The 27681-nt window shown below is 44.9% G+C and overlaps 1 protein-coding gene across 1 annotated transcript in view; it reads left to right on the plus strand.

The window, feature by feature from the left end:
- The window catches only part of napsa (napsin A aspartic peptidase), a 36514-nt gene extending 22963 nt beyond the window's left edge, over positions 1–13551 (plus strand). The window contains 6 exon segments of the mRNA NM_001005701.1: positions 4057–4175; positions 5645–5844; positions 7600–7722; positions 8286–8430; positions 9054–9152; positions 11803–13551. Of these exon segments, the coding sequence (NP_001005701.1) occupies positions 4057–4175; positions 5645–5844; positions 7600–7722; positions 8286–8430; positions 9054–9152; positions 11803–12009 (893 nt within the window). The 3' untranslated portion in view covers positions 12010–13551.
- Positions 13552–27681: the final 14130 nt, after the last annotated feature.

Raw genomic sequence — 27681 nt, forward strand, 5'->3', positions numbered from 1 at the left:
CTTCCCAGAGGCTATTATCCCCCCACTGCTACTATAGGTACCATCTCTCCCTACTATACCTGCTATCCCACAGCCCCAGTCCCTTCCCAGAGGCTATTATCCCCCCACTGCTACTATAGGCACCATCTCTCCCTACTATACCTGCTATCCTACAGCCACAGTCCCTTTCCAGAGGCTATTATCCCCCCACTGCTACTATAGGCACCATCTCTCCCTACTATACCTGCTATCCCACAGCCACAGTCCCTTCCCAGAGGCTATTATCCCACTGCTACTATAGGCACCATCTCTCCCTACTATACCTGCTATCCCACAGCCACAGTCCCTTCCCAGAGGCTATTATCCCACTGCTAATAGACAGTTTCATGTACCTGATATTAATAGGTATAATAATTTACCAAAAGCTTATTATACATTCCCCAGTGCAACCCCTACATATCTTTTGGGACTAAAAAGATATACACAGGGCTGGTGGGTGTGGGAAGCTACGTAGCAGCCCTTTCCTTGAGGCATTACTCGCCCTTTTAGGAGAAAATCATTCAACCGTCACTCTACAAGATACATATAGCTCAGTCATATAGGAACAAAATAGAATGCTGGTGTTCTCTCTCAGCTCCAGGCCCTAGAGGCCATTAATCTGCCATTTTCTGAGAGTAGTACTTGAGCCGAGCCTGGAGATCTATTCTCCTCTATATGAGCCCCTGTGCTCAGGGAATGTTGCCCTTTGTGTCCTGGCCATGCAGTGAGAAGGAAATCCTTCAGAGCCATAGGAGACACAGAGCAGGGAGTTTGCTACTGCATTTCTGCTCTTCTGATGGCCAATAGTTTAGATAGATGTCTCCCATGGAATCCTGAGGTTCATTTAAATTCCATTTCAATAGTGCAGTCTCGGCAGAAAGAAAGTTATTGAAGCAAATACAGGAAATCAAAGCACTTATAATCATTCAGCACTCTCTGTTAATTCCATCTTAGCAAGTGATATAATGTGAGGTTAGTCAACAGGCAGAGAAAGGAGACTTCCAGTAGGAGAAGATGACAATTGTTAATAATCCCTTTCCTCCCACTAAGTTTGTGCATCTGAGTATTGATAGGAGATGGAAGGTCTGTGTTTGCAGTAGATTGAATAGGATTCATTTCTGCCTGTAAATGGATATGCTACAGGTCTGTTTAAAGGGCTGTGAGATGTGTATAGAAAGGAAAGCCATTGCCAGAGAAATGTCTGTAAGCATGGCACAGTGTGTATTGTAAGGCAAGAGAGTCAGGATCATGGATTGGAATGGTGGCAACTGTGTACACACTGTTACATAATAGTTAAATTTGAAAAAAGATAAAAATCCTCAGCTTTAACCTGTATGTATAGTATGGAAAGGTGGTGTCATGAGATGTGACTCCAACCTGGGCTTAGTACATATGGTAGGACATTGTGGGACAGTATATAGAGTAAAACAAGATGGTTCCAGGGGAATGGCTTGTAATTGTAGTATTAAAGGAACAGTAACACTAAAAAATTCAAGTGTATAAAAGAAATTCCAATATAATATACTGCTGCCCTGCACTGGTACAACTGGGGTGTTTGCCTCAGAAACACTACTATGGTTTATATAAAGATTGCAGCTATGTAGCCATGGGGTCAGCCATTCAAAGGAGAAAAGGCACAGGCACTTAGCAGATAACAGATAAAACACTATTGTATTCTACAGAACTTATCCGTAATCTGCTATGTAACCTGTGCCTTTTCTCCTTTTTTCCAGCTTGAATGGCTGCCCCCGTGGCTACACAGCAGCTTATTTATATAAACTATAGTAGAGTTACTGTAGCAAACACACAACTTTTACCAGTGCAGGGTAACCGCACATTGGGCCTGATTCACTAAAGGGCGATAAAAATTATCGCACGCTTTTTCGCGTTAAAAAACGCAAAATAATTTGTGCGCGATTCACCATATTATTATCGCGTGCGAAAAATTGCCATTTTCGCATGCGGTATTTCTCGCACTAGTTTTACCGTTTTGCGTTAATTTCCGCGCTGAAAAGAATATGATCGCATGATTCACTATAACTTTTGCTCGCTAAATATCGCATTCGGCTATGCGAAAATTAACACCTACTACAGGCAGGCGAAAAATTATACAAAAGTACAGTAAATGATTTTTTGCAATAAAATATGGACTTACAGTGTTATTTATTCAAGTCTGTGTTTCCCCCAGAGTGACGCAGCCGCCAGTTTGCAGCAAAATGTTCATTTTTAATACAGTAATTTTCTGCAAGTATTGGCGTGTATGGCTAACATGGCGTGCGTTCATTTGCGCAACTATTTCTATTTGGCTACAAGTGATGAAATGTTTCGCCAGGCATGGATTCGCAGCGAATTTTTGGACGTGCGTTGAATTTTTTTCGCGGCTGATTTTTTCATGCGTTTCTCAAAACAATCTGCCAATGGCAAAAAGCATGAAAAAATTTGCCACGCAAAAATTCAAGTGTCAAAAAATAATAGTCACAGCAACAATTTTTTTGCCCGCACAACATTTTTGCCGTTTCGTGGATCTTTCGAAAGATTTGCTAATTTTTCACTAAAGAAACCAGAACACATTTGCTCATCACTAGTGGCTACTATTTATAAGCATCTACTATTTATATGCTACCATTCATATGCGGCGATTATTCGCGTATTTAGCGCATGTACCGGCAAATACCGCATTGAAATAGCCTTTCGCGAGTTAAATAACGCATGCAATATCGCGCGTAAAAAAGCGCGAGTATGCTTATAGTGAATCGTGCGAAAAATCGCCAAAATTAAGACGCGGTAAAAATTTTAGCGCACAATAAAAAAAGTGCACGTTTTATCGCCTTTTAGTGAATCAGGCCCATTATATTTAATTTACTTTAAAACTCTTTAATTTTTTGGTGTTACTGTTCCTTTAAGGCAAGAAAGTGAATGTAAGCTTCATTCTGTGCTTCCCCCATGAATACAGACCTGCCTGGCCCAGACTGGCAATCTGTCGGTTCTGGCAAATGCCAGAGGGGCTGCTGTAAGATGCCTTAGACAGTCACTATTTATTGGGCTGGGGGGGGCTGTTTTGGTCTCTGAGTATTGAAAATACTAGGGTCTATTGTGAATCCCAGTCAAGGCCTTTTGGCAGCATTGTATTTCTAAACAGCAAGTGAGGGGGGAAGCACCCAAGCATCTGGTGGGTGCAGGAATCAGTGGAGACCACCTATCCCGTGGCAGGTATTAAGAACAGGGCTACAAGAGCCCCATGTAAGTACCCATTAAGGGGCACAATTATGCACCACTAGTGATCTTGTACTTTTACCCAGGGCATATATAAATAAGGTCCAGAATGTGAAGTAACCAATTAAGCTAACACTTTCTAGTGGCAGGACAAGATTCAAACTCCCACTATCACTGAACTGCCAATCCCAGCTTCTTCCATCAGCCAAAAGCGAAACGAGCAGATCTTTAGTTGCTCTTTATGGCTCTGGTATCTGTGTTTTTCTTGCCTTTTGCCTCATTTGTCTCATTTGCACTCCTGACACTCTGCAAATTGTGCACAGCATTCATTTTACAGTTTCACCGCATGTTTGATGGACTCCTGAGGCAGGCTCCATTCTCTGTCAGCAATGCATGCCTCCAAAAAGGGTTCCTTATCAAAAAGTACAAATTGCTTACAGATAGCACTGGGGTTGGAATAAATTCCTAGATGGCAGCGCTATGCCACAGTGTGCTGTTAATTAACAGTAGGTACATTGATGGAGGTTATGATTAAGTGCTGCGTAAGTATGAAATGCGTCAGGCTTTGTACATGGGGTTTATTTTAATGCAGTGTAATAAAGTTTATATTTTTTAACTTTTTTTATTGGTGCGGGTTTATATTTGGTAACTGAAGGGCTTTAGGCTAGCTGCCCTGCTTTGTATAAATAATTGAAAAGTATGTTCTACCTCTCACCTCACCACCTCTTAAAGGTGACACTAGATTGACTAATTCCTGTTTTTGAAGAATTACATTATTACATGGCCTTTTTTTTAATTACTTTGTGTCTTTGGTGTACAATGCAGGGCTTCATAAGAAATATAGGTCCAAGGACTCATCCACCTATCAACAGAACAACACTGAGTTTGCAATTCAATATGGGACCGGCAGCCTGAGCGGATTCCTGAGCCAAGATACAGTCACTGTAAGTCTTCTAGTGTTGGGTTCTCTAAACTATAAATGTTCCCGCTAGCTCTATCGCACCCAGGCATCAAGTTATTTACAGATAAGTAAGATTATTATACACAAGCCAAGTAATAGGAGGGTAAGTTCCATGTATCGTGAAATCCTCCTGCTATCTGGATGTCCTGTATAAGTATTTTGCTCATGCTGAACTTACCCTTTGCCAAGGTTGCTGTCATGTTATGATGAGATCCTTGAGTGCTGGATAGTTACAAGAAAAAAAATGTACAAAGTCCACGTGGCACAACCATCCTTAGTCTCAACATTTGGCCAGGCCAAAAGGCTGCAAACACATAAAAACAAGGGACTAGCTGAGTGTTTAATTGAAGATCACACTTCCATTGGCCATACATAGAGCGATCCACTCATTTGGAGAGGTCACCAATCATGTGAATCTGGCCCAGATTTGGCCGACCACATGCAGAGTCAATGAAGTGGGGTCTATGGAGCATTGATGCACTTCCACATCCAATAGCATTTTTAAGCCTGTTTAGTTCATATCTGGCCAAAATATACACAGACAACAACAAGAGTTCCTCTGCACTTACTGTACCCATTATCAATATATATATAGGACATTAAGACATTCTGTGCATTAAGCTACCAAGATTTGTCCTTTTCATTAAAAACAAAACAGGGATTGCCCATCCATACACTGGCCAACTTGGTCAGTGTGGCCATCTTGGGGTGTATTGCAGTGTATGGACGGGCAGTCTCCCTGTTTGTTTAGTGCGGAGGGCATATTTTGGTAGCTTAATGCATAGAATGTTTAAATGTCCTATATATATTGATAATAAGTGAGTGCAGAGGATCTCTTGTTGTTATCTATATGAATTTTATGGTCATAGCCTCATTGCAAACCACCTAATGGTTCAAAATTTAATGGTGAGCACAACTTTCCCTTTTTTTGGTATACAAAATATACACAGGCCAATTGGCTGACAACTCAATTTGCAGGGATCAAGCTTTACAATATCCAGTATTCTGCCCATCAACAACTGAACTCTTCAGACAAAGGAAGCATTGTAAAGACATGATAGTGGGGCAGTTAAAGTGAGTTTGTATTAAGAAGACACCCCTAAGCCCACTATGGAGCTAGGGGATTTATTTTCCTCTGGATCTGTGTAGGTTTGAGGAAACACTGATCTATAAGGATTTATGGTTTTTCAACAGAATTTCCTCTATTACTGCATATAATAGTAGGACATTTGTGTGGTGGCCCAGGTTTCCACTACTGGTTCCAACCCTTCCTTTAAAAAACATGAAAAAATATTTTCTATTTTTGTCAGATCTTTTAGCTGCTAAAAATTTGAGGGGGCATGGGGGGGGTTGTCAGTTAAAAACCTTAGGCTACGTATATTGCTATACATTGATAAAGCTCCTGCTGGGAGTTTGCATGATGTATCTGCAAGTTGCTGTTCCCTTGCGCAGGTCGGCAGTATAGACGTCGCTAACCAGACATTTGCCGAAGCAGTCAAACAGCCTGGGATTGTGTTTGTCTTCGCTCACTTTGATGGTATCCTTGGAATGGGTTACCCCAACATCTCTGTCGATGGCGTAGTGCCAGTCTTCGATAACATGATGGAACAGAAGCTGCTGGAAGAGAACGTGTTCTCATTTTACTTGAGCAGGTCAGATATGGGTGCTACCATTGTGGGCAAGGGAAGTCTCCCTCCCACCAACCATCTGTTGACCACTTTGTGCCTCAGGCAATTGAAACTGATGCGTCAAAATTTAAGCAGTTGTACTTGCACTTAGATGTGAATTGGACACAGTTGCACTCAGGCTAGGGCTGGGCCGGTGAGACACTGGGAAAAAACCCAGTGGGCCACAAGCCCCTGTTGGCCCCTCAAAACTAGACCAACAGGGGCTTGTCAGGAAGTAGAAGATGTGCAGTGTGAGTGGGATGGTGGCACTGGAGGAGTTTGCAGCTGGCGTGGGGGCCCCTGATTTGGCAGCCTTGGTGAGCCCTGGCACCACAGTTGGAAATCTGGAAGATTTTCAGATCTAAAGTGTTTTGATTTAGACAATATCAGGGCTTGACATCAAAACAATGTCTGTGCCCGATTCATTAGGAGAAAAAAATCTCTTGCGTCAATAGGCAAGTGACTGATTCCCAAAACTATAAGGAAGTGCAGGGAGCATTTGATGCAAGTACCTTCAATAAATGTGATTTTAGTGCAAACTTACACAGCTGCACTTTGCAGAACTAATACAACCATCCTGCTAGATATGCATTCAGTGAATTTTTGCTGTCATTACACTGGAAATCATGTGGTGATTTGCAGTTTGCACATTGCACTTGCATTTGTAAATGACCCCTATAATCAACATTATTGGCAAAAGTATAATTTTGGTATTAAACCCTAAACTGGGGTCAGGTGTTGTCTATCTATACAAGTATTTTTTTTTTAATCTAGGGCCCCATTCTATTTACTAGACATTTATCCACGCCCCCCTGTGGCCCCCACGCAATGGGCTAATAAACAGGGTCTCTCTGGGGTGAACCTTGCAACCAAGTAGAACGAGGCTCCACAATTTCCAAATAGAGGCATTTTATTCATGATAGTTCAGCATGATGCGGAATCTACGGAATAAACAGTTCTTTGAGAAGGAATGAGTAGAAAAGCAATGGAAAGTGCTTGCTACAGAACGTTCCATAAGAAAGACACAGTGGTTCTGTATCGACGCAATGATAATTCTAAAAGCAAAGCACTTTCTTGATTTGCTCTTCGGGGGGTTTTATACTCGTAGAAAGGCAACACAATATTTCCATTAAATATTTAAAGGGTAAATAACCCATGTTTGTAAGTCGAGTTTATCTTCCATTTAGGTTTAGTGGATAAAGTCCCTCATGCAATTATACTAGAAAATATTTGCTGCATGTGCAAAGAAAAGGGTTGGTCTATCAGGCTGGGAGTGTAGGAGCCCTATAGGTCTCCACAATTCCTCCACCAAGTTCCATATACTTACTGCCCAGCCCCCCCATTGGTGACATCACAAGAGCGTGCCCAACAGTAGTGAGGTCAAACCCATCCCTAACCTAATATTTGCAGCCCGTGCCTTTAAAGACAAGCACTGTACAGACAAGCACTGTACAGACAAGCAGTGTGCAGCCATTTTCTGACCCAAACACGACTATGCTATGCTATGGCCTTCTGAAAAATATTAATGGGCCCCCTGCTTGACCTCTCAATAGACCTATTCGTATTACATCAATAATTCAACCCCAAACACATGATATAGCAGGTCATTCTCCCATAGCAAGGACAATCTTGAACAGAACTGGTCCACATAGTCAGCAGCACCTATGTGAATGCTCATTATACAAATAAAAGCCATTCTTGTTCCAGTAATGAGGGCTTTTTCTCATTTCATTGATAAAGAGACCCCATGGCGATGGTTGGAGGGGAGCTCGTTCTAGGAGGCACAGACCCAAATTATTACACTGGAGACTTCCATTACCTGAATGTCACTCGGATGGCGTATTGGCAAATCAAGGCAGATGAGTGAGTACCTGTTAGTAGTACTATCTTTTCCATCTTACATCTCTTGATAAACCTTGAAAACACTGTTCTGCTAGAGAGACAGGAATAGCCTTCCTCTCGGCCATCACATGATGTTGGCTTCAATGTTCCCTCTAAGCTTGGGGGGGGGGATAATGGTGGATGCCTATGTATATCTTAGTTGTTGCTGGGAAACAAGTAAATATTAAAGTTATGAAGAATTATTAGAGAGAGGTCCTGGCCAAGTGGAGGTTATGGAATGAGGATGGATAGACAGTAGAATTGTCTACTCTCTTTGAATTGCACCACTGTACTGTATCTCCTCTACTGAACTTGCATATAAGTCTAAATGGACAACAAGAATAGGAAGGTTTACAGATCAAGTCCATTAGCTTCTAAACATAAAGGTACATACCCAGGCTCAGATTTTTACACTCATTTTTACTAAATCCAATATATAATAGGAAAGATTAGTGTATATATGTACATGTCCAATGCATTTGACTAAGAGCTCGAAAGCCACTGGTACTTATTCAGCTGATTCTCTTATTGGTTCTCTTGTGCAGGGTCAGAGTGGCCAATCAACTTGTCCTGTGCAAAGGGGGTTGCCAGGCCATAGTGGACACTGGAACCTCCCTCATAACTGGGCCAAGAGAGGAAATTCGTGCCCTGCACAAAGCTATTGGAGCATTTCCACTCTTCTCTGGAGAGGTAAAGAATGATCTCTTCTGAACATATAAGTATATTGGTTGTTCTTTAAATGTTCTACATACAAGGTTGGGGAGAATCAATCATTTCATACAAATATAATAATGTAAACTGTGCAATAAGAATAGCACATTAGGTGCAGCATAAACTTCATTATAATTATACATAAAGAGTTCATTTAGTATTTCATTATGTAACACTAGGGGCTAAAATGCATCCAGAATTGCAACCATTAAAACGCCATACATAAATGGCTTGTATCTGCCAAAACTATGCTGATTACACTACATTTTTTGTGGTCATCCATTTAGCTTGGCACATCTATTTAGTTTGGGCCTGGCCACAATTGTGTGCAATTTACTAACCACAAATTAATTGGGCAGGTTTGAAAATCCAGTTGGCGTCCTCTCCTGACAGATTGCCATAACTTTCCCTTATGATTGGGCAAAGTCGGACAACTCTGGATTCATCTAACACAGAGGTTTTGTTGCGAAAACTCCTGGACAGTTATTATAGCTGTGGGTGGGCGATGGGAGTAGTAGTCGAACAAGAGCTGGCAGGCCAGAATTTGAAGATGGTCTATGGCAATGCTAGTATATGACTGAATTTTTCATATTCCCCAATAGTACTTTGTTAACTGCAAGAGGATCCAGTCCCTACCTACAGTATCATTTATTCTTGGAGGTGTGGCGTACAACCTTACAGGGGAACAGTATGTACTGAAGGTAGGAATCCTTATTATTATATAGAAAATGATTACAAATGCTGGAGATTCCTTTCTGGGTATAACCAGGGTCAGATCTGAATATTAACATTTGGCAGTCCCAAAGGCCAAGAGACTGGATGGACACTTGTTCAAATCATTTGTGATCACTTGATGTATGCTTCTCTGCAGATTATTTCTTTGTATGCAGCGAAATGTATATGTATAGAGGAGATAGCTGGTAAGATGATAGTTGGTTCTGCCAAGACATAAGCTAAAAAATTTCAAATAAAAAAAAACTACAATGATCAAATGATCCCTTGTGTCACTGGTACACTGGTAATTAAGACAATGGAAGACAATAGAATATGTGCTCCAGTGCATTTCAAATAGTTACTGCTATGTAGGGGGGTATTGTACTAAAACAGTAATAGTTGCTTACAGGCATTGTTGGAGGCAAGAAGCACTACTAATTTAGTACTGCTTCTCTACCAATACCCCCCTGTACTGAATTAGTACTGCTTCTCTACCAATACCTCCTGTACTGAATTAGTACTGCTTCTCTACCAATACCCCCCTGTACTGAATTAGTACTCCTTCTCTTCCAATACCCCCTGTACTGAATTAGTACTGCCTCAATACCAATACCCCCTGTACTGAATTAGTACTGCTTCTCTACCAATACCCCCCTGTACTGAATTAGTACTCCTTCTCTACCAATACCCCCTGTACTGAATTAGTACTCCTTCTCTTCCAATACCCCCTGTACTGAATTAGTACTGCTTCTCTACCAATACCCCCTGTACTGAATTAGTACTGCTTCTCTACCAATACCCCCTGTACTGAATTAGTACTGCTTCTCTACCAATACCCCCTGTACTGAATTAGTACTGCTTGTCTACCATACCCCCCTGTACTGAATTAGTACTGCTTCTCTACCAATACCCCCTGTACTGAATTAGTACTGCTTCTCTACCAATACCCCCTGTACTGAATTAGTACTGCTTCTCTACCAATACCCCCCTGTACTGAATTAGTACTCCTTCTCTACCAATACCCCCTGTACTGAATTAGTACTCCTTCTCTTCCAATACCCCCTGTACTGAATTAGTACTGCCTCAATACCAATACCTCCTGTACTGAATTAGTACTGCTTCTCTACCAATACCCCCCTGTACTGAATTAGTACTGCTTCTCTACCAATACCCCCCTGTACTGAATTAGTACTGCTTCTCTACCAATACCCCCTGTACTGAATTAGTACTGCTTCTCTACCAATACCCCCTGTACTGAATTAGTACTGCTTCTCTACCAATACCCCCTGTATTGAATTAGTACTGCTTCTCTACCATACCCCCCTGTACTGAATTAGTACTGCTTCTCTACCAATACCCCCTGTACTGAATTAGTACTGCTTCTCTACCAATACCCCCTGTACTGAATTAGTACTGCTTCTCTACCATACCCCCCTGTACTGAATTAGTACTGCTTCTCTACCAATACCCCCTGTACTGAATTAGTACTGCTTCTCTACCAATACCCCCTGCACTGAATTAGTACTGCTTCTCTACCAATACCCCCTGTACTGAATTAGTACTGCTTCTCTACCAATACCCCCTGTACTGAATTAGTACTGCTTCTCTACCAATACCCCCTGTACTGAATTAGTACTGCTTCTCTACCAATACCCCCTGTACTGAATTAGTACTGCTTCTCTACCAATACCCCCTGTACTGAATTAGTACTACTTCTCTACCAATACCCCCTGTACTGAATTAGTACTGCTTCTCTACCAATACCCCCTGTACTGAATTAGTACTGCTTCTTTACCAATACCCCCTGTACTGAATTAGTACTGCTTCTCTACCAATACCCCCTGTACTGAATTAGTACTGCTTCTCTACCAATACCCCCTGTACTGAATTAGTACTGCCTCAATACCAATACCCCCTGTACTGAATTAGTACTGCTTCTCTACCAATACCCCCCTGTACTGAATTAGTACTGCTTCTCTACCAATACCCCCTGTACTGAATTAGTACTGCTTCTCTACCATACCCCCCTGTACTGAATTAGTACTGCTTCTCTACCAATACCCCCCTGTACTGAATTAGTACTGCTTCTCTACCAATACCCCCTGTACTGAATTAGTACTGCTTCTCTACCAATACCCCCTGTACTGAATTAGTACTGCTTCTCTACCAATACCCCCTTTTACTGAATTACTACAGGGGATGTTGGAAGAGATAAGTAGCACTAATCAGTTACAGGAGGAGAAACTACTGACTGCTCACAGTTTCAGGATGGGTGATCCTTGATCTTTTTTGGCGAATTATACTAATGCCACAATTACATTTTATAACAGGCAGCACTTGTGGTTTTTGGGGTTGCTTCACAGGTAGAAATACACTGGTGGCCTTATGTTGAAGTGGGGCTAATCAGTTTAAATACTGATGTGCAGTTAAGGTGCTAGTGTCAGTTAATATAAAATATCCTATGATTGAGATTCTAAAATATGGCATTGACTAAAGTTCCCAAGTGTGTGCACCACAGTGTCTCCATGGCATTGGTAAGGGCCCAGTGTCAGCATTAGGGCCAAGGACTAAGGAAAGGGAAAAGGCCGCAGAATTGGATGGTTACTGGTGTTCCTCTTCTCACTCCTCTCTACACAGATATCAAAGTTCGGGCACACCTTGTGTCTCAGCGGGTTCATGGGGCTGGACATACGCCCACCTGCTGGCCCCTTGTGGATCCTGGGCGATGTCTTCATTGGGCAGTATTACACTGTGTTTGACCGAGACAATGACCGCGTGGGCTTTGCAACTGCTAAACAAGTGAAAGGGAATAAACTGGACCTCACCTATAAGGACCACTCATAGGCATTGAGACAATCACCCAATCACCTCTTAAGCTTTATAATCAAGATCAGTTTGTGTATCATTAAGGGAACAATTCACACTTCTGTTATAAACATCTGAAAGGCCCACTTTCACAGAAGAAGCAAATTTTAGATGCATGAGTAGCAGGTGTGTGGTAGAGCAGGGATGTTAGACCTGTTGCCCTCAATATATTTACCGTAACCCCCTAAAATATCACCTGGGACTTCACGTATATCACTTCTGTTCTACAACCATATATTGTCTATTGTACATGCTATGCAACTCATAATTTCTGATTGTCTGAGACCTCTATAGGCACTGGTCAGACAAAGCATACTAAATGTTTCTCTAATATGCAGCAAAGGAGGCAAGACTTTCAGTGAGGCATGGTATGTGTTGGCCTTACATTTAAGGCTTTATTGATGAAACAAAGGCAACTTTCAAAGTGCAAAATGGCCCTTTATTGCACTTTGCATGTTACCCCACAAGTTACTCTGAGGCACAGGTCCATTCTAGGAATGCAAAATGTTGTCTCCATTTGGAACGCCTCCTACTTTGTGTGTCATTCAACCATGCAAGGGAGCACCAGGGGCCACAAAAGCAGGACTTAATGCATTTAATTACTGCCCATTCATAATGCAGCACACTCTTTAGGAAGCATAAGCAAGAGAAAAGGATGTGGATGAGGGACAAAGGGTTGAATGGAAGGGGGGGGGGGGGGTGAGATGGCTTGGCAAGCAGAGAATGATGAAAGGTAAGAGACCAAAGACAAGAGACAGGTTGAACGTAAGTATAAGGATTAGAAAGGGAAAATAATTTGTTGCCAGGCATCATAGGCTGTGGCACTGTAGCCATTGTGGCCACTAGCCCAAGGCCTAACTAGGTACATTCAGCTAAAAGGAAATGGCCTTTTACTGTATTTAGACCTACAAATTTACACCATTCAACAATAGGCAGAAGAGCCAGGGGCCAATGCTTGCTGTACGCTGGGAGGCATACAACTGGCTATTATATACATATTCCCAACTATACTAGCAGTCTCCATATTCTCCTTCTTCCTCAGTCCTGAGTTTATTTCCCATATAAAGCCTGGCTACCCCCCCAATCATATATACAGGCCGTATTACCTCCTGCTTATGTAAATCTAGAATGGAACCTACAGTATTTTTCTCTTTTTGCGTTCTTATTTTGAATCTCCCTTGTGGCTGCAACTTACCACCTTGGCTGGTTTATAGAAACTCCTCTAAAAGCGGATATGTTAACTAGAGGAGACCTTTTAGCGGGGTATCCTACACATGTGAGCTAGCTCAGGAAAGCAAGGGGGTCCCTGCTCCACTGCCTAGTAACCCTCCACTGCCTACCCCAAAAGGAAAGACATCAGTTGTGCTGAGGCTCTCCACAGTTGGCCAAGTTTCTCCTGCCTGTGGCTAGTGATACATGGGAATATGTTACTGCTGCATAGGTTCACATATATCTGCACTGAAATTCTCTGCCGTGTCCTCTATTTCTCACTATGGTTAATAAACAGAGTGTATATGCTCATCAAGAAACCCTCTTTCCTTTGACTGTGTCTATGAATAACTACATTTAAGACGTACAGGGCAATGCCGGAACCCCCCTGAAAGCTGAGACCTTACCCACAGCTTGGCATTGCCACAGACACCTGTCATTTATAACAGTCTGCTTGTTTTATTCCTTTAGAACACAGTTCCCAAGCTGTATGGCCAAAAGCACTGACTGCCCAGCTTGAATGATTTATGGGTGAGCGCTCTTCAGTATACCAAACGGTGCAGATCATATTGAGCGATAAGTTATTCATCATCGTGCCATTAACTGGTACAGATGAAAATTTCCAAAATGGTAAATGACATTACTTTATAGTACCTTTATACTAGGTATAGGACCTGTTATCCAGAAACCCATTATACAGAACGTTCTGACTTATGGAAAGGCCAGCTCCCATAGACTCTATTTTACAAATAATAATTAATTTTTAGGAATGATTTCCTTTTCTCTGTAATAATAAAACAGTACCTGTACTTGATCCCAACTAAGATATAATTACCCCTTATTGGGGCAGAACAGCCCTATTGGGTTTATTTCATGGTTAAATGATTTCCTTTTCTCTGTAATAATAAAACAGTACCTGTACTTGATCCCAACTAAGATATAATTACCCCTTATTGGGGGCAAAACAGCCCTATTGGGTTTATTTCATGGTTAAATGATTCCCTTTTCTCTGTAATAATAAAACAGTACCTGTACTTGATCCCAACTAAGATATAATTACCCCTTATTGGGGCAGAACAGCCCTATTGGGTTTATTTCATGGTTAAATGATTTCCTTTTCTCTGTAATAATAAAACAGTACCTGTACTTGATCCCAACTAAGATATAATTACCCCTTATTGGGGGCAAAACAGCCCTATTGGGTTTATTTAATGGTTAAATGATTCCCTTTTCTCTGTAATAATAAAACAGTACCTGTACTTGATCCCAACTAAGATATAATTACCCCTTATTGGGGGCAGAACAGTCCTATTGGGTTTATTTCATGATTAAATGATTCCCTTTTCTCTGTAATAATAAAACAGTTCCTGTACTTGATCCCAACTAAGATATTATTGTCAGGAATCGGCGACGCTCCCTACCTGGCGTGCGGCGGCGTCCTTCCTCCCGGCGCGGCGAATCCAAGATGGCGGCGCCCAGGGCTCCACATGGGCGCAAGGACGCCGGCGCGATGACGTCACGCGCTATGGCGCCAAATTCAAACTTAAAAGAACGCCAGAGACCCAGGTTCAATGCCCGAGTATAGCTCAATTTACCTATTGTGTTCCTGGGTTTCTAATATTCCTATCTGCTTTACTGTTGCTGTCTATTTGCCTGTTCCTGACCTTGAACCTTGCTGCCTGCCTTAAGTGACCTTTGCCTGAACCGGACCTCGCTATTGGATTATCCTGCATCTGTACTTCGCTCGGACTCGCTGGAAGCGGCCTTCCTCCTTGATCCTGACTTCACCCCTCCCGTGGGTGCCGGAGGCCCCCGCTGACATTATACTCGGGCCATGGATCCCGAGGAAGCGGTACCGGACGTCGGAAGAGCCCTTCGCGGGCTGGCGTCCTGTATGGAGGCGTATGAATCCCAGCAAGTCAGAATTGGGCAAGTACTTGATTCCATTTTGTCCCGTTTGCCCGTTACTCCCGCTGTTGCGGAAATTCCTCCTGCTGTGGTGGTTCCTCTGCCAGCGATGCCGCCAGCTCGTGAGCCACGAATACCTCCTCCTCCGCGCTACAGTGGCAATCCGCAGGCCTGCAGGGGATTCGTGACTCAATGCCAGATTCAGTTTGAGTTCCAACCTTCCCAATTCTCCTGTGAGCGAGCGAAGGTGGGCTACGTTATGTCTCGTCTGGAGGGCAAACCACTGGAATGGGCAACTTCTCTCTGGGAGAGTCAGTCACCCCTGACATTTGATGTGAAGGAATTTCTACTGATGTTCAGAACCATCTTTGATGCCCCTGGTCGGGTCGCTACTGCCTCTTCACGCCTGCTGCAAATCCGCCAGGGCAGTCTCGGTGCCAGTGAGTATGCCATAGACTTTAGAACCCTCATGGCGGAAACTTCCTGGAATGAGGAGGCTTATAAGGCAGTCTTCTATCAAGGCCTATCGTCCCGTCTGAAGGATGACCTGGTATCCAGAGATCTACCTGACTCCCTTGAAGATTTGATTGCTCTCGCTATTAAGGTAGACACTCGCCTTAAGGAACATCAGGCTGATAAAGAGCGGAGTAAAAAGTCTCATCCAGTCCTGGCTCCGCGCTTCCACACCCTATGATACCACCGTCTTCCCCGCAGTTTACCTCTTCCCCTTCGGAGGAACCCATGCAACTTGGGAAGGCTCGACTATCTGCACAAGAGAAGCTTCGGAGACGCCTTTCCGGCCTATGTCTATACTGCGGCGGACAATCCCACTTAGCGGTTTCCTGCCCTGTCAAGCTGGGGAATACTCCTGCTTCAAGTAAGACTATTGTTTCTTTTGCTGGTAGTATTGTTCCTAAGTCAGCGGAACAATCTCACCAATTTCATGTTCCTGTGCAGATCCGGTTGCCCTCCCAGGCAATTCCAGTCTCAGCCTTCCTTGATTCCGGAGCTGCAGGAAACTTTATGGACTTGGCATTCGCGAAAAAGGTTGGCATTTCCCTCTTTCCAGTGACTCCTCCTATTCGGGTCCTCGCCATCGATGACAGACCTCTCTCCACGGACACCATCACTTTAACCACCGGTGAACTATCTGTCCAGATTGGAGCACTACATCTGGAAAAGATGTCATTCCTGATCATTCCATGTCCTTCGTCTCCTGTTGTGCTGGGGTTGCCATGGCTACGACTCCATAACCCCTCCATTGACTGGTCATCGGGTCAAATCTCCCGTTGGAGTCAGTATTGCCAAAGACATTGTTTAATTCTTCAGCCACTCCAGCGGGTTACAGTCTCCTCTACGAGTCTTTCAGCTCTGCCCTCCGTCTACAGGGACTTCTCTGATGTCTTTTGTAAAAAATCAGCAGAGTTTCTTCCCCCGCATCGGCGGTATGACTGCCCTATTGATCTCCTTCCTGGAATCATGCCACCCCGTGGGCGGACCTATCCCTTATCCCCTGCAGAGACGGCTGCCATGAAGGAGTATATCTCTGAGAATCTCCAGCGTGGATTTATCCGTCCTTCTACCTCTCCAGCAGGAGCTGGCTTCTTTTTTGTCGAAAAGAAGGACGGTGGACTCCGCCCCTGTATTGACTACCGGGGTCTCAATAAAATAACTGTTAAGAACAGATACCCTTTACCCCTTATTTCAGAACTTTTTGACCAACTAAAAGGGGCCAAGATTTTCTCTAAGTTGGATCTCCGTGGGGCCTATAATCTCACCAGGATCCGAGAGGGCGATGAGTGGAATACCCGTGATGGGCATTACGAGTACCTCGTGATGCCCTTCGGCCTCTGCAACGCTCCAGCCGTCTTCCAAGAGTTCGTAAACGATATTTTTCGGGACCTCCTGGGGAAGTCTGTTGTCGTGTACCTGGATGACATCCTTATCTTCTCTCAGGATTTGGAGACCCATCGCTCCCAAGTCAAAGAAGCCCTTTCTCGCCTTAGAGAAAATTCTCTTTTCGCCAAGTTGGAGAAATGCACTTTTGAAGTACCAAAGATCTCCTTCCTGGGCTACATTATCTCGTCTAGGGGCTTCGAAATGGATCCTGCCAAGGTATCTGCTATCCAGAAGTGGCCACTCCCCCAGAGTACTAAAGCAATCCAGAGGTTTATAGGATTTGCGAACTATTACCGCCAGTTCATTGAAGGCTTTTCTTCACGCATTGCTCCTATCCTTTCCCTCATCCGCAAAGGAGGGAGACCCAATTGTTGGCCTCCTGTGGCCCTTGAAGCCTTCCAGTCCCTGAAGGATGCCTTCATTTCGGCCTCTGTTCTTCAACACCCAGAGCCTCATCTACCCTTCTTTATTGAAGTCGACGCCTCTGATGTAGGAGCAGGTGCTATTCTTTCCCAGAGACATTCTGCAGATGGTAAGCTCCATCCATGTGCATACTTCTCCAAGAAGTTTTCCTCCGCCGAGCAGAATTACGACATTGGGAATCGTGAACTCCTGGCTGTCAAACTCGCCCTCGAGGAATGGCGACACCTCTTAGAGGGAGCATCTCATCCGGTCACGATCTATACCGATCATAAGAACCTAGAATTTCTACAGTCTCTAAAGAGACAGAATCCCCGTCAGGCGAGGTGGTCGCTTTTCTTCTCCCGTTTCAATTTTGTCCTGACGTATCGTCCTGGGACCAAGAATCGGAAGGCAGACGCCCTGTCCCGGAGTTTCTCCCCAGAGGATCGTCTACCTATAGAGCGAGAGCCTATCATTCCTCCATCCAGGATCATTGCCTCTGTATTGCCCCAATTCGCTGAACAAATATTGCTAAGCCAGTCTGCCGCTCCTCCAGATACTCCCATAGGGATGGCATTTGTACCTCCTGAGTTACGCCTTCCCATTCTCCAGCAGACTCATAGCTCCAAACAAGCTGGCCACCCTGGTTCTGAAAAAACTCTTGAACTTCTTCAACGCCTAGTTTGGTGGCCGACCATCCGCAAGGATGTCCGAGACTTTGTCGCAGCTTGTACTGTATGTGCCACCACTAAAGCCAGCCACTCTCGACCCTGCGGTCTTCTGCATCCATTGTCAGTACCCTCTCGCCCATGGACGCATTTGGGTATGGACTTTATTGTGGAGTTGCCGCCCTCCTGTGGTAACACTGTCATTTGGGTAGTGATAGACCGCTTCAGCAAGATGGCACACTTCGTACCCTTGAGGAAACTCCCCTCGGCTGTAGAACTGGCTTAACTCTTCATACAGCATATCTTTCGTTTGCATGGTTTCCCTGTGGAAATTGTCTCCGATAGGGGGTCTCAGTTTGTGTCCAGATTTTGGCGCTCCTTGTGCAAGTCTCTGGGAGTATCTCTTCAGTTCTCCTCAGCCTATCACCCTCAGACCAATGGGGCAGCAGAGCGTGTAAACCAAGCTCTTGAACAATTTCTGCGAAACCATGTTTCCCTTTGCCAAGACGACTGGTCAGATTTACTCCCGTGGGCAGAATTCGCTCACAACAATGCCAGTCATTCCTCCACTGGAAGATCTCCTTTCTTGTCAGTGTATGGTCAACATCCTTTGGCCTTCCCTCAAGATTTTCTCCTCTCCAAAGTTCCCGCTGCAGATGACTTGGCGGCTCACATGTCTGTTATCTGGGCTGCCACCAAGTCTAATTTGGAGAAAAGTTCCCTGGTACACAAAACCTTCGCTGATCGTCGGAGAAAGCCTTCCCCTCCATACAAGGTTGGTGAAAAAGTCTGGCTTTCTTCCAAGAACATCCGCTTGAAGGTACCTTCTCCGAAACTGGGTCCCAAGTTCCTGGGTCCCTTCTCCATCTCTGAGGTGATCAATCCCGTGGCAGTCCGGCTACAACTTCCCCCAGAGATGCGGATTCCTAACGTGTTCCACGTCTCCTTGTTGAAACCAGTGGTGCTCAATCACTTCTCTTCTGCTCAGTCCCCTCCTTCTGCCGTCCTCGTGGATGGTCAGCAAGAGTACGAAGTTGAGAAGATTCTAGATTCTAGGCTCTCCAGGGGATCACTTCAATACCTCGTCCAATGGAAGGGATTCGGCCCTGAGGAATGCTCCTGGGAGAAAGACTCTGATGTACATGCTTCTCGTCTTGTGAAGGCATTCCATGGTCAATTTCCTCAGAAGCCTCGGTCTAGTGGTCCAGTGGCCCCCCGTGGGGGGGGGGGTACTGTCAGGAATCGGCGAAGCTCCCTACCTGGCGTGCGGCGGCGTCCTTCCTCCCGGCGCGGCGAATCCAAGATGGCGGCGCCCAGGGCTCCACGTGGGCGCAAGGACGCCGGCGCGATGACGTCACGCGCTATGGCGCCAAATTCAAACTTAAAAGAACGCCAGAGACCCAGGTTCAATGCCCGAGTATAGCTCAATTTACCTATTGTGTTCCTGGGTTTCTAATATTCCTATCTGCTTTACTGTTGCTGTCTATTTGCCTGTTCCTGACCTTGAACCTTGCTGCCTGCCTTAAGTGACCTTTGCCTGAACCGGACCTCGCTATTGGATTATCCTGCATCTGTACTTCGCTCGGACTCGCTGGAAGCGGCCTTCCTCCTTGATCCTGACTTCACCCCTCCCGTGGGTGCCGGAGGCCCCCGCTGACAATTATTCATTCTTACTGGAGGGAAAACAATCTTATTGGGTTTAATGTTTAACTGATTTTTTAGTAGACTTAGGGGCACATTTACTAGTCCACGAATCCAAATCCAAATGGGAAAAATTCGGATTGGAAATGAACATTTTGTGACTTTTTCGTATTTTTTGCGATTTTTTAGTCGCCGTTACGACTTTTTCGTAGCCGTTACGACTTGCTCGTATATTGTCGCGACTTTTTCATATTGAGCGCTCGTAAACGGCGGGCAAACCTTTCAGACTTTGCATGATTTTGGAAGCCTCCCATAGGACTCAATGGCACTCTGCAGCTCCAACCCGGCCCAAGGAAAGTCTCCCATAGGGCTCAATGGCACTCTGCAGCTCCAACCCGGCCCAAGGAAAGTCTCCCATAAGGCTCAATGGCACTCTGCAGCTCCAACCCGGCCCAAGGAAAGTCTCCCATAGGACTCAATGGCACTGGCCCAAGGAAAGTCTCCCATAGGGCTCAATGGCACTCTGCAGCTCCAACCCGGCCCAAGGAAAGTCTCCCATAGGGCTCAATGGCACTCTGCAGCTCCAACCCGGCCCAAGGAAAGTCTCCCATAGGACTCAATGGCACTGGCCCAAGGAAAGTCTCCCATAGGACTCAATGGCACTGGCCCAAGGAAAGTCTCCCATAGGGCTCAATGGCACTCTGCAGCTCCAACCCGGCCCAAGGAAAGTCTCCCATAGGGCTCAATGGCACTCTGCAGCTCCAACCCGGCCCAAGGAAAGTCTCCCATAGGGCTCAATGGCACCCTGCAGCTCCAACCCGGCCCAAGGAAAGTCTCCCATAGGGCTCAATGGCGCTCTGCAGCTCCAACCCGGCCCAAGGAAAGTCTCCCATAGGGCTCAATGGCACTCTGCAGCTCCAACCCGGCCCAAGGAAAGTCTCCCATAGGGCTCAATGGCATTCTGCAGCTCCAACCCGGCCCAAGGAAAGTCTCCCATAGGGCTCAATGGCACTCTGCAGCTCCAACCCGGCCCAAGGAAAGTCTCCCATAGGGCTCAATGGCACCCTGCAACTCCAACCCGGCCCAAGGAAAGTCTCCCATAGGGCTCAATGGCGCTCTGCAGCTCCAACCCGGCCCAAGGAAAGTCTCCCATAGGGCTCAATGGCACTCTGCAGCTCCAACCCGGCCCAAGGAAAGTCTCCCATAGGGCTCAATGGCACTCTGCAGCTCCAACCCCGCCCAAGGAAAGTCTCCCATAGGGCTCAATGGCACTCTGCAGCTCCAACCCCTTATGTGGAAGACCACAGGTCCCAATCATCCTGGATGATGGAAAATGTAGTGCAATAAATAAGGGGGTGGTTTCTATATAGACGCCTGTGGGTCAATGCATAGGTGCCTATATAGATTTATTTTATTTTTTTTAACATGCCCCCCAACCTAAGTATGGCACTTAAAGCTAAATCTTTGTTTTTGTAATGCACAGGTGCTAATCCAGCAAGAGATGGGATGGGTGGGTGCCTAGGGCGGGCATTATTGCACCTGAAAACACCTAGTAACACATTGTATTCTGTGATATATTGATACAGGTATAGGACCTATATCTATATAGGCACCTATGCATTGGCTCACAGGCGTCTATATAGAAGCCACCCCCTTATTTATTGCATTACATATTCCATATTGTGCTTTGCAAATATCTTCTGGATTCATATCAGCATTCAGAGTGGAAAAGAAATCAAAAACAAATCCCTTTCTTCTCCTCAGCGACGGCGTTTTGCATTTCTAAGTGATCACTTTAGTTTAAAGTTTCCCCATTTGATCAGAGACAAAACTGGCTCTTCGGGAGAAATCTTGTCTCTTGTGAAATCAGACACAGTACAAATTCCCCTGACATCAAAGGGACTGGAATAAAAAGAAGTAAAAAGGAGAGAGTCTCCTACATACAGTGAATGAAGAAATTACTCACCAGATGCTTTAACAGATTTCTAATAAAATGTTCAAATTGGATTATACTGTTTGGGTTTATGGCATTTATGGGAGAGGCTACAGGCCCCACAGCAAATACCCAAGGCCAATTCTATGGTCTGTGTCTCCTCTAGAATATATGGAAACTATTTCATATAAAGGCTTTTTTGCAGTATGGTCACATGCCCCCAATCCGCCAATCCCCTGCCCTGACACTGTTATACATGGCTTTCAATAAAAATTGTCTGAATAAAACATGGGAGGCCTCTTGTCTTATCAAGAAAGGACAAACAATGTTATTGTGAATTCATAACTGGATACTATAAGGCCTTATTAAAGGGGCAGTATACCCTTGTTCAACATAACTTCAATGACTAGAGCTTGTGCTGAACAAGAACATAATTTTTACCATTGTTTTAAAAAGGGCAAACAGGGAAACTGAAGCTATTCCATGTTTGCTCCTTGCGAGGTAGATTAGATAACCAGTATCCAGCCCCCTTCCTTCCCCCTTTGTTGTGATTGTTTTGTTACCAGGAGTCCATTATTCATTATACTGAACATATCTACCTCAAAGGACCAAACATGGAGCTGATCCCCAGTGCCCTGTTTAGCTCAAAAAATAAAAAAAAACTTAGATTTGTTGTAATTAAAACAATAGGTAAAAAGTATGTTCATTGGACTCATATTAAACTAAAGTGAATACTTTTCCTCTAAATGTTAAACCATCAGCATAAAATTGTTATATATATTATAATATATTGAGGGTGCATGCCCACAAACTAAAAGATTAACTTAACTGTGCGGGGCCCACTGGGACTGCCATCTTGGGGTCCCACCCAAGTTGTGGGGTTCTCAGCAGGGATTAGTGGCCTGCCTGCCTCTTTATGGATGTGATCAAGGTGGAGGGGGGAGCACTAGGGAGCACCCACACTTACTTACTAAGTAATTACTAGGTGATTTCTAGTCTTGGTTTATACTGCAGTGCTACATTGCCAAGCTGTTTTACCCCTTAATAAGCAGCCTTGCCCGCTTGGAACCAGCACCATCAGGCTACTAAACAGACAGCCAATAGGGGCATGCACTGTAGATTTTACTCTTACTTACCCAGGATGCAATGGGGCTGCATGGATTATGAGTGCAGATGCTCTTGGCTGTGAAAGAGCCTCTCTAGCACGCAGACATTTATTTTTAGCACGTTCCTTGTTCATTTCTGATGAGAGCACTAACAAAGCTTTCTGCCTGTGTTGTCACTAGTATTAATGGACAGATGAATTTTATATTAAATCTGCTTGGATATTCACCACCCCAACAGCAAATGTGGCAGAGATAACTGACTGTCAGCTGAAAATAGTTTGTGGTAACAGTTATATATACACCAGGGGTAAAGTTACAGATACAAACAACACTCCCCAGTATCCCCCACAAATCTGGCACTGGCAATTTCCAATGGTTTGAACACCATACACGTGAAGATCGCCAAGCGAGCGGATCTTCACCCGATATCCCCATGGGTGTGCGATATCGGGGAACATGTAGGCTAATTCGATCGTTTGGCCCTGGGGCCAAAAGATCGAATCATCACAATGGGTATAGGGTATAAGTTGGTTCAGGGACTGCATCAACGAGCCGATGCAGTCCCCGATCCAGCTAGATTTTTTAAGCTGCCCGATCGATATCTGCCCGATTTCAGGCCAGATATCATCGGGCAGGCCCGTCGGTAGTCCCCATACATGGGAAGATTCGCTTGCTTGGCGAGATCGCCAAGTGAACGGATCTTCACCCGATATCCCCACCTACGGATGGGCGATATCGGGGAACCTGTAGGCTAATTCAATCGTTTGGCCCTGAGGCCAAACGATCGAATTATAATGACGGGCATAGGCAAAGTTGGTTCCGACTAGATTTTTTAACCTGATCAATTTAACCCGATCAATATCTGTCCGATTTCAGGCCAGATATCGGACAGGCCCGTCGTTAGTGCCCATACACGGTCTAAGGGACCGATTTCGCCAGCTAGAATCGGCCCATGTATGGGGACATTTAGGCTAAAGGCAGTTCCAGTCTCACCCTGAAGACTTTAAATGCAAACCTCAATAAATTCCCCACCACTGTCACCCAGCAGAAGTAGACAAGGGATAAGCTATCCTACTGGTTGGTATTAGATATACAGTAGAAAAACACATAGACACCTTGGTCAAAGTGACATAGCAATAACTAAGCTCCACGTTATAGTCTCAGCATTTTAAATATAGGAACCCATGGGCCAATGCCTAGAACAGTAGCTTCTGGGGGGGGGGGGGGCATAGCGTTCCTCTCCTGAGGACAGAGACTTCCAATAACCCCATGCCATTAGCCTGATAATAATACACTCAAGGCAATTTTGAGACTGGTACATGGATAACATGCCTGCGATTCCCAGTTGGGTTGGGAAGGCCTTTGGACGGGGCCTGGGGTTAGGGGATAGGCTTTTGTTCTTTAAAGTAACTCCAGGATGGGTTTATTATGCTTTAAAATGATGACATGGGGATAATTGATATCTCTGCTTGGGATATCTGCAATACTATTTCTGCAGTGTGCCAGTCCTTATATGCCTTTGCTTGTCCTTTCCCGTACCTTTCTAACTCTTGTCCTTAAAACTGTATAGCCGTACTAAAATTTACAGCAGAGTGAGTTGAGCTATCGTACTTGTTTTAGTAGCCTAGTGTTTATAATTAACCTACCGTTGCTTAGTTTAGATTGTATCACCTCCCACGTTGTTTGCTGATGTGTCGGTAAGTGAAACACAGAGGCTGGTTGTGAGCAGCAGTAGTGGCTCATTATTGTTGGGAATTCATAAAATCCGACACCAGTCAGCTCTCTTACCTGGGCGCTTGGCAAGCACAATGAGTATTGTGGATATTGTGTATAAAGCTTCACTCCCACGTACGCCAGGCTAAATACAAGGAGCTCAAGGATGTGGGAGGCCGTAAGACCTATGTATAGGGTTTTTTGAAAGAAACAGGGTGCAGGTAAATAAAGACTATAGAAACACATCTGAACGTAAAAAGAAACAAAAGAAACCATTGAATGGAGCAAATTAAAGGGCAAATTAAGTTTTAACCTATTTTTTTTACCCATGTAGTGGTGCAGTATGTAACACATTCAAGGATACCAGAATATATCCAGTCATGTAACACAAAAAGTCATACAAATTAAGTTGTGGAGTTTCCAGCAGCCTAGGATCCTTTCTATTTCCCTGGAGGGTTGCATTCACTGGACAAACCTCCATCTCCATCCATCTTGTGCATAGGGCTCCTCTTATGAATAGTAAGGAGAGATGGTTCCTATAGTAGCAGTGGGGGGATAATAGCCTCTGGGAAGGGACTGTGGCTGTGGGATAGCAGGAATAGTAGGGAGAGATGGTGCCTATAGTAGCAGTGGGATAATAGCCTCTGGGAAGGGACTGGGGCTGTGGGATAGCAGGTATAGTAGGGAGAGATGGTGCCTATAGTAGCAGTGGGGGGATAATAGCCTCTGGGAAGGGACTGGGGCTGTGGGATCGCAGGTATAGTAGGAAGAGATGGTGCCTATAGTAGCAGGGGGGGATAATAGCCTCTGGGAAGGGACTGGGGCTGTGGGATAGCAGGTATAGTAGGGAGAGATGGTGCCTATAGTAGCAGTGGGGGGATAATAGCCTCTGGGAAGGGACTGTGGCTGTGGGATAGTAGGTGTAGTAGGGAGACATGGTGCCTATAGTAGCAGTGGGGGATAATAGCCTCTGGGAAGGGACTGGGGCTGTGGGATAGTAGGTGTAGTAGGGAGACATGGTGCCTATAGTAGCAGTGGGGTGCATATACTGGCTGTGGTATCTTTGTATAGCAAAGTGAGATGGAGGCAGAAACCATTAACAGCATGTCTGCCAGTCTTATGGGTGCTGTTGAACAACAGCTCTGAAGTATAGGATTGTTGATGTATTTGGGAGTGCCATAACAGTCAGTGCTGTAACTGTGGGACCTGAGACTATGGAAATGGCAACCGACCCCCTGCCCCATGTGCCACATACACTCTCCTACTGTCCAACTCTCCAAGTTGCCCAGTTTCTCCAGCAGGCCCCATTGGGAGATAGCCGCTGCTCCCCACATTTGTTACGCCACTGATAACATTACAAATACAGTATTTGATATAAAGAATAGGACCCTTTTGCTCCCGGACCAATAGATAAGCATGTATATTTACTGGACATATAATACCATAGTTCTTCTTGTATTTGTAAATGTTTTTCTGACCTTCCCAGGGAGTCTATTTCACACAATGAGAATTCAGTCTGGAATGCAGCTGTATAGATTGCAGATTTACTTGTTGTTTGTGACTCATCACTTCTGGCCAGCTACATTTCTGCCTAGCTATGTATGTCCTTACACTGCCCTTACACTGTCCTTACACTGCCCTTACACTGCCCTTACACTGTCCTTACACTGCCCTTACACTGCCCTTACACTGTCCTTACACTGCCCTTACACTGTCCTTACACTGCCCTTACACTGCCCTTACACTGTCCTTACACTGCCCTTACACTGCCCTTACACTGTCCTTACACTGCCCTTACACTGCCCTTACACTGTCCTTACACTGCCCTTACACTGCCCTTACACTGTCCTTACACTGCCCTTACACTGCCCTTACACTGTCCTTACACTGCCCTTACACTGCCCTTACACTGTCCTTACACTGCCCTTACACTGCCCTTACACTGTCCTTACACTGTCCTTACACTGCCCTTACACTGTCCTTACACTGCCCTTACACTGTCCTTACACTGCCCTTACACTGTCCTTACACTGCCCTTACACTGCCCTTACACTGCCCTTACACTGTCCTTACACTGCCCTTACACTGTCCTTACACTGCCCTTACACTGCCCTTACACTGCCCTTACACTGCCCTTACACTGTCCTTACACTGCCCTTACACTGTCCTTACACTGCCCTTACACTGCCCTTACACTGCCCTTACACTGTCCTTACACTGCCCTTACACTGCCCTTACACTGTCCTTACACTGCCCTTACACTGCCCTTACACTGCCCTTACACTGCCCTTACACTGTCCTTACACTGCCCTTACACTGCCCTTACACTGCCCTTACACTGCCCTTACACGGACCAGGAGAGTTGGGGTAGGTTTGCACCTCTGATCATGGTGATGTCACAGTTATTTACCAAAATGGGGCATGAAATTGAGAAATGTGTATAAAAAATATCCAGAAACAGAATGGCAACTACAGTGATACACCTAGAAGCCCACTCTAAGTGCATCTGCCCAGGTGTAATCCTATGAATGTTGCAACCCCTTTGCCACAGCTGCCACTCTTACACTTTACCCATGGAGTGACATTCTTGCAGCACACCCCGGCTGCACCCCATATACACAAAACAGTCTGCACTCTCAGCGCTATCAGAGCAAAGTCCTTTATTTACAAACTGGACCCCCCCGAGGATGCCATATCAAGCTGCCAGGTACAGTCCAGGTGCTTTGTACAGATAATCACATTGTACCCTCTAGTGGCACAAACCAGCACAAATGGAAGGTAGATGCACTCACAAATAAACCGTTCATTGGTTTCATTCTCCTGTAGATTCATTGCTGGAACTGGAACTTCTGAAAGGAGGATAAATTGTTAGAATCTGCAAATGGCAGCACAATATAATGCCAAGTTTGCCTTTAAATACACATATAGCTGCATGTTTATAATAGGATATAAGAACAATTTTTGTACTTGTGGCAGTTTTGTTGTTGATAAATACACTCACTGAAATGTTGCATCAACACAAGAAATATTTAAACGTTTGGCATTTGGCATCGCGTTATGGCTTCTTAAAACAGCGCCTGACCTGGCCTACATACCCAAATAGACTGTCAGGCAGGGCCAGACTGGGCCATTGGGACACCGGGAAAAGTCCCGGTTGGCCTTGGCTCTAGTG

Source organism: Xenopus tropicalis, chromosome 7 (genome assembly GCF_000004195.4).
Source record: "Xenopus tropicalis strain Nigerian chromosome 7, UCB_Xtro_10.0, whole genome shotgun sequence".
NCBI lineage: Eukaryota > Metazoa > Chordata > Amphibia > Anura > Pipidae > Xenopus > Xenopus tropicalis.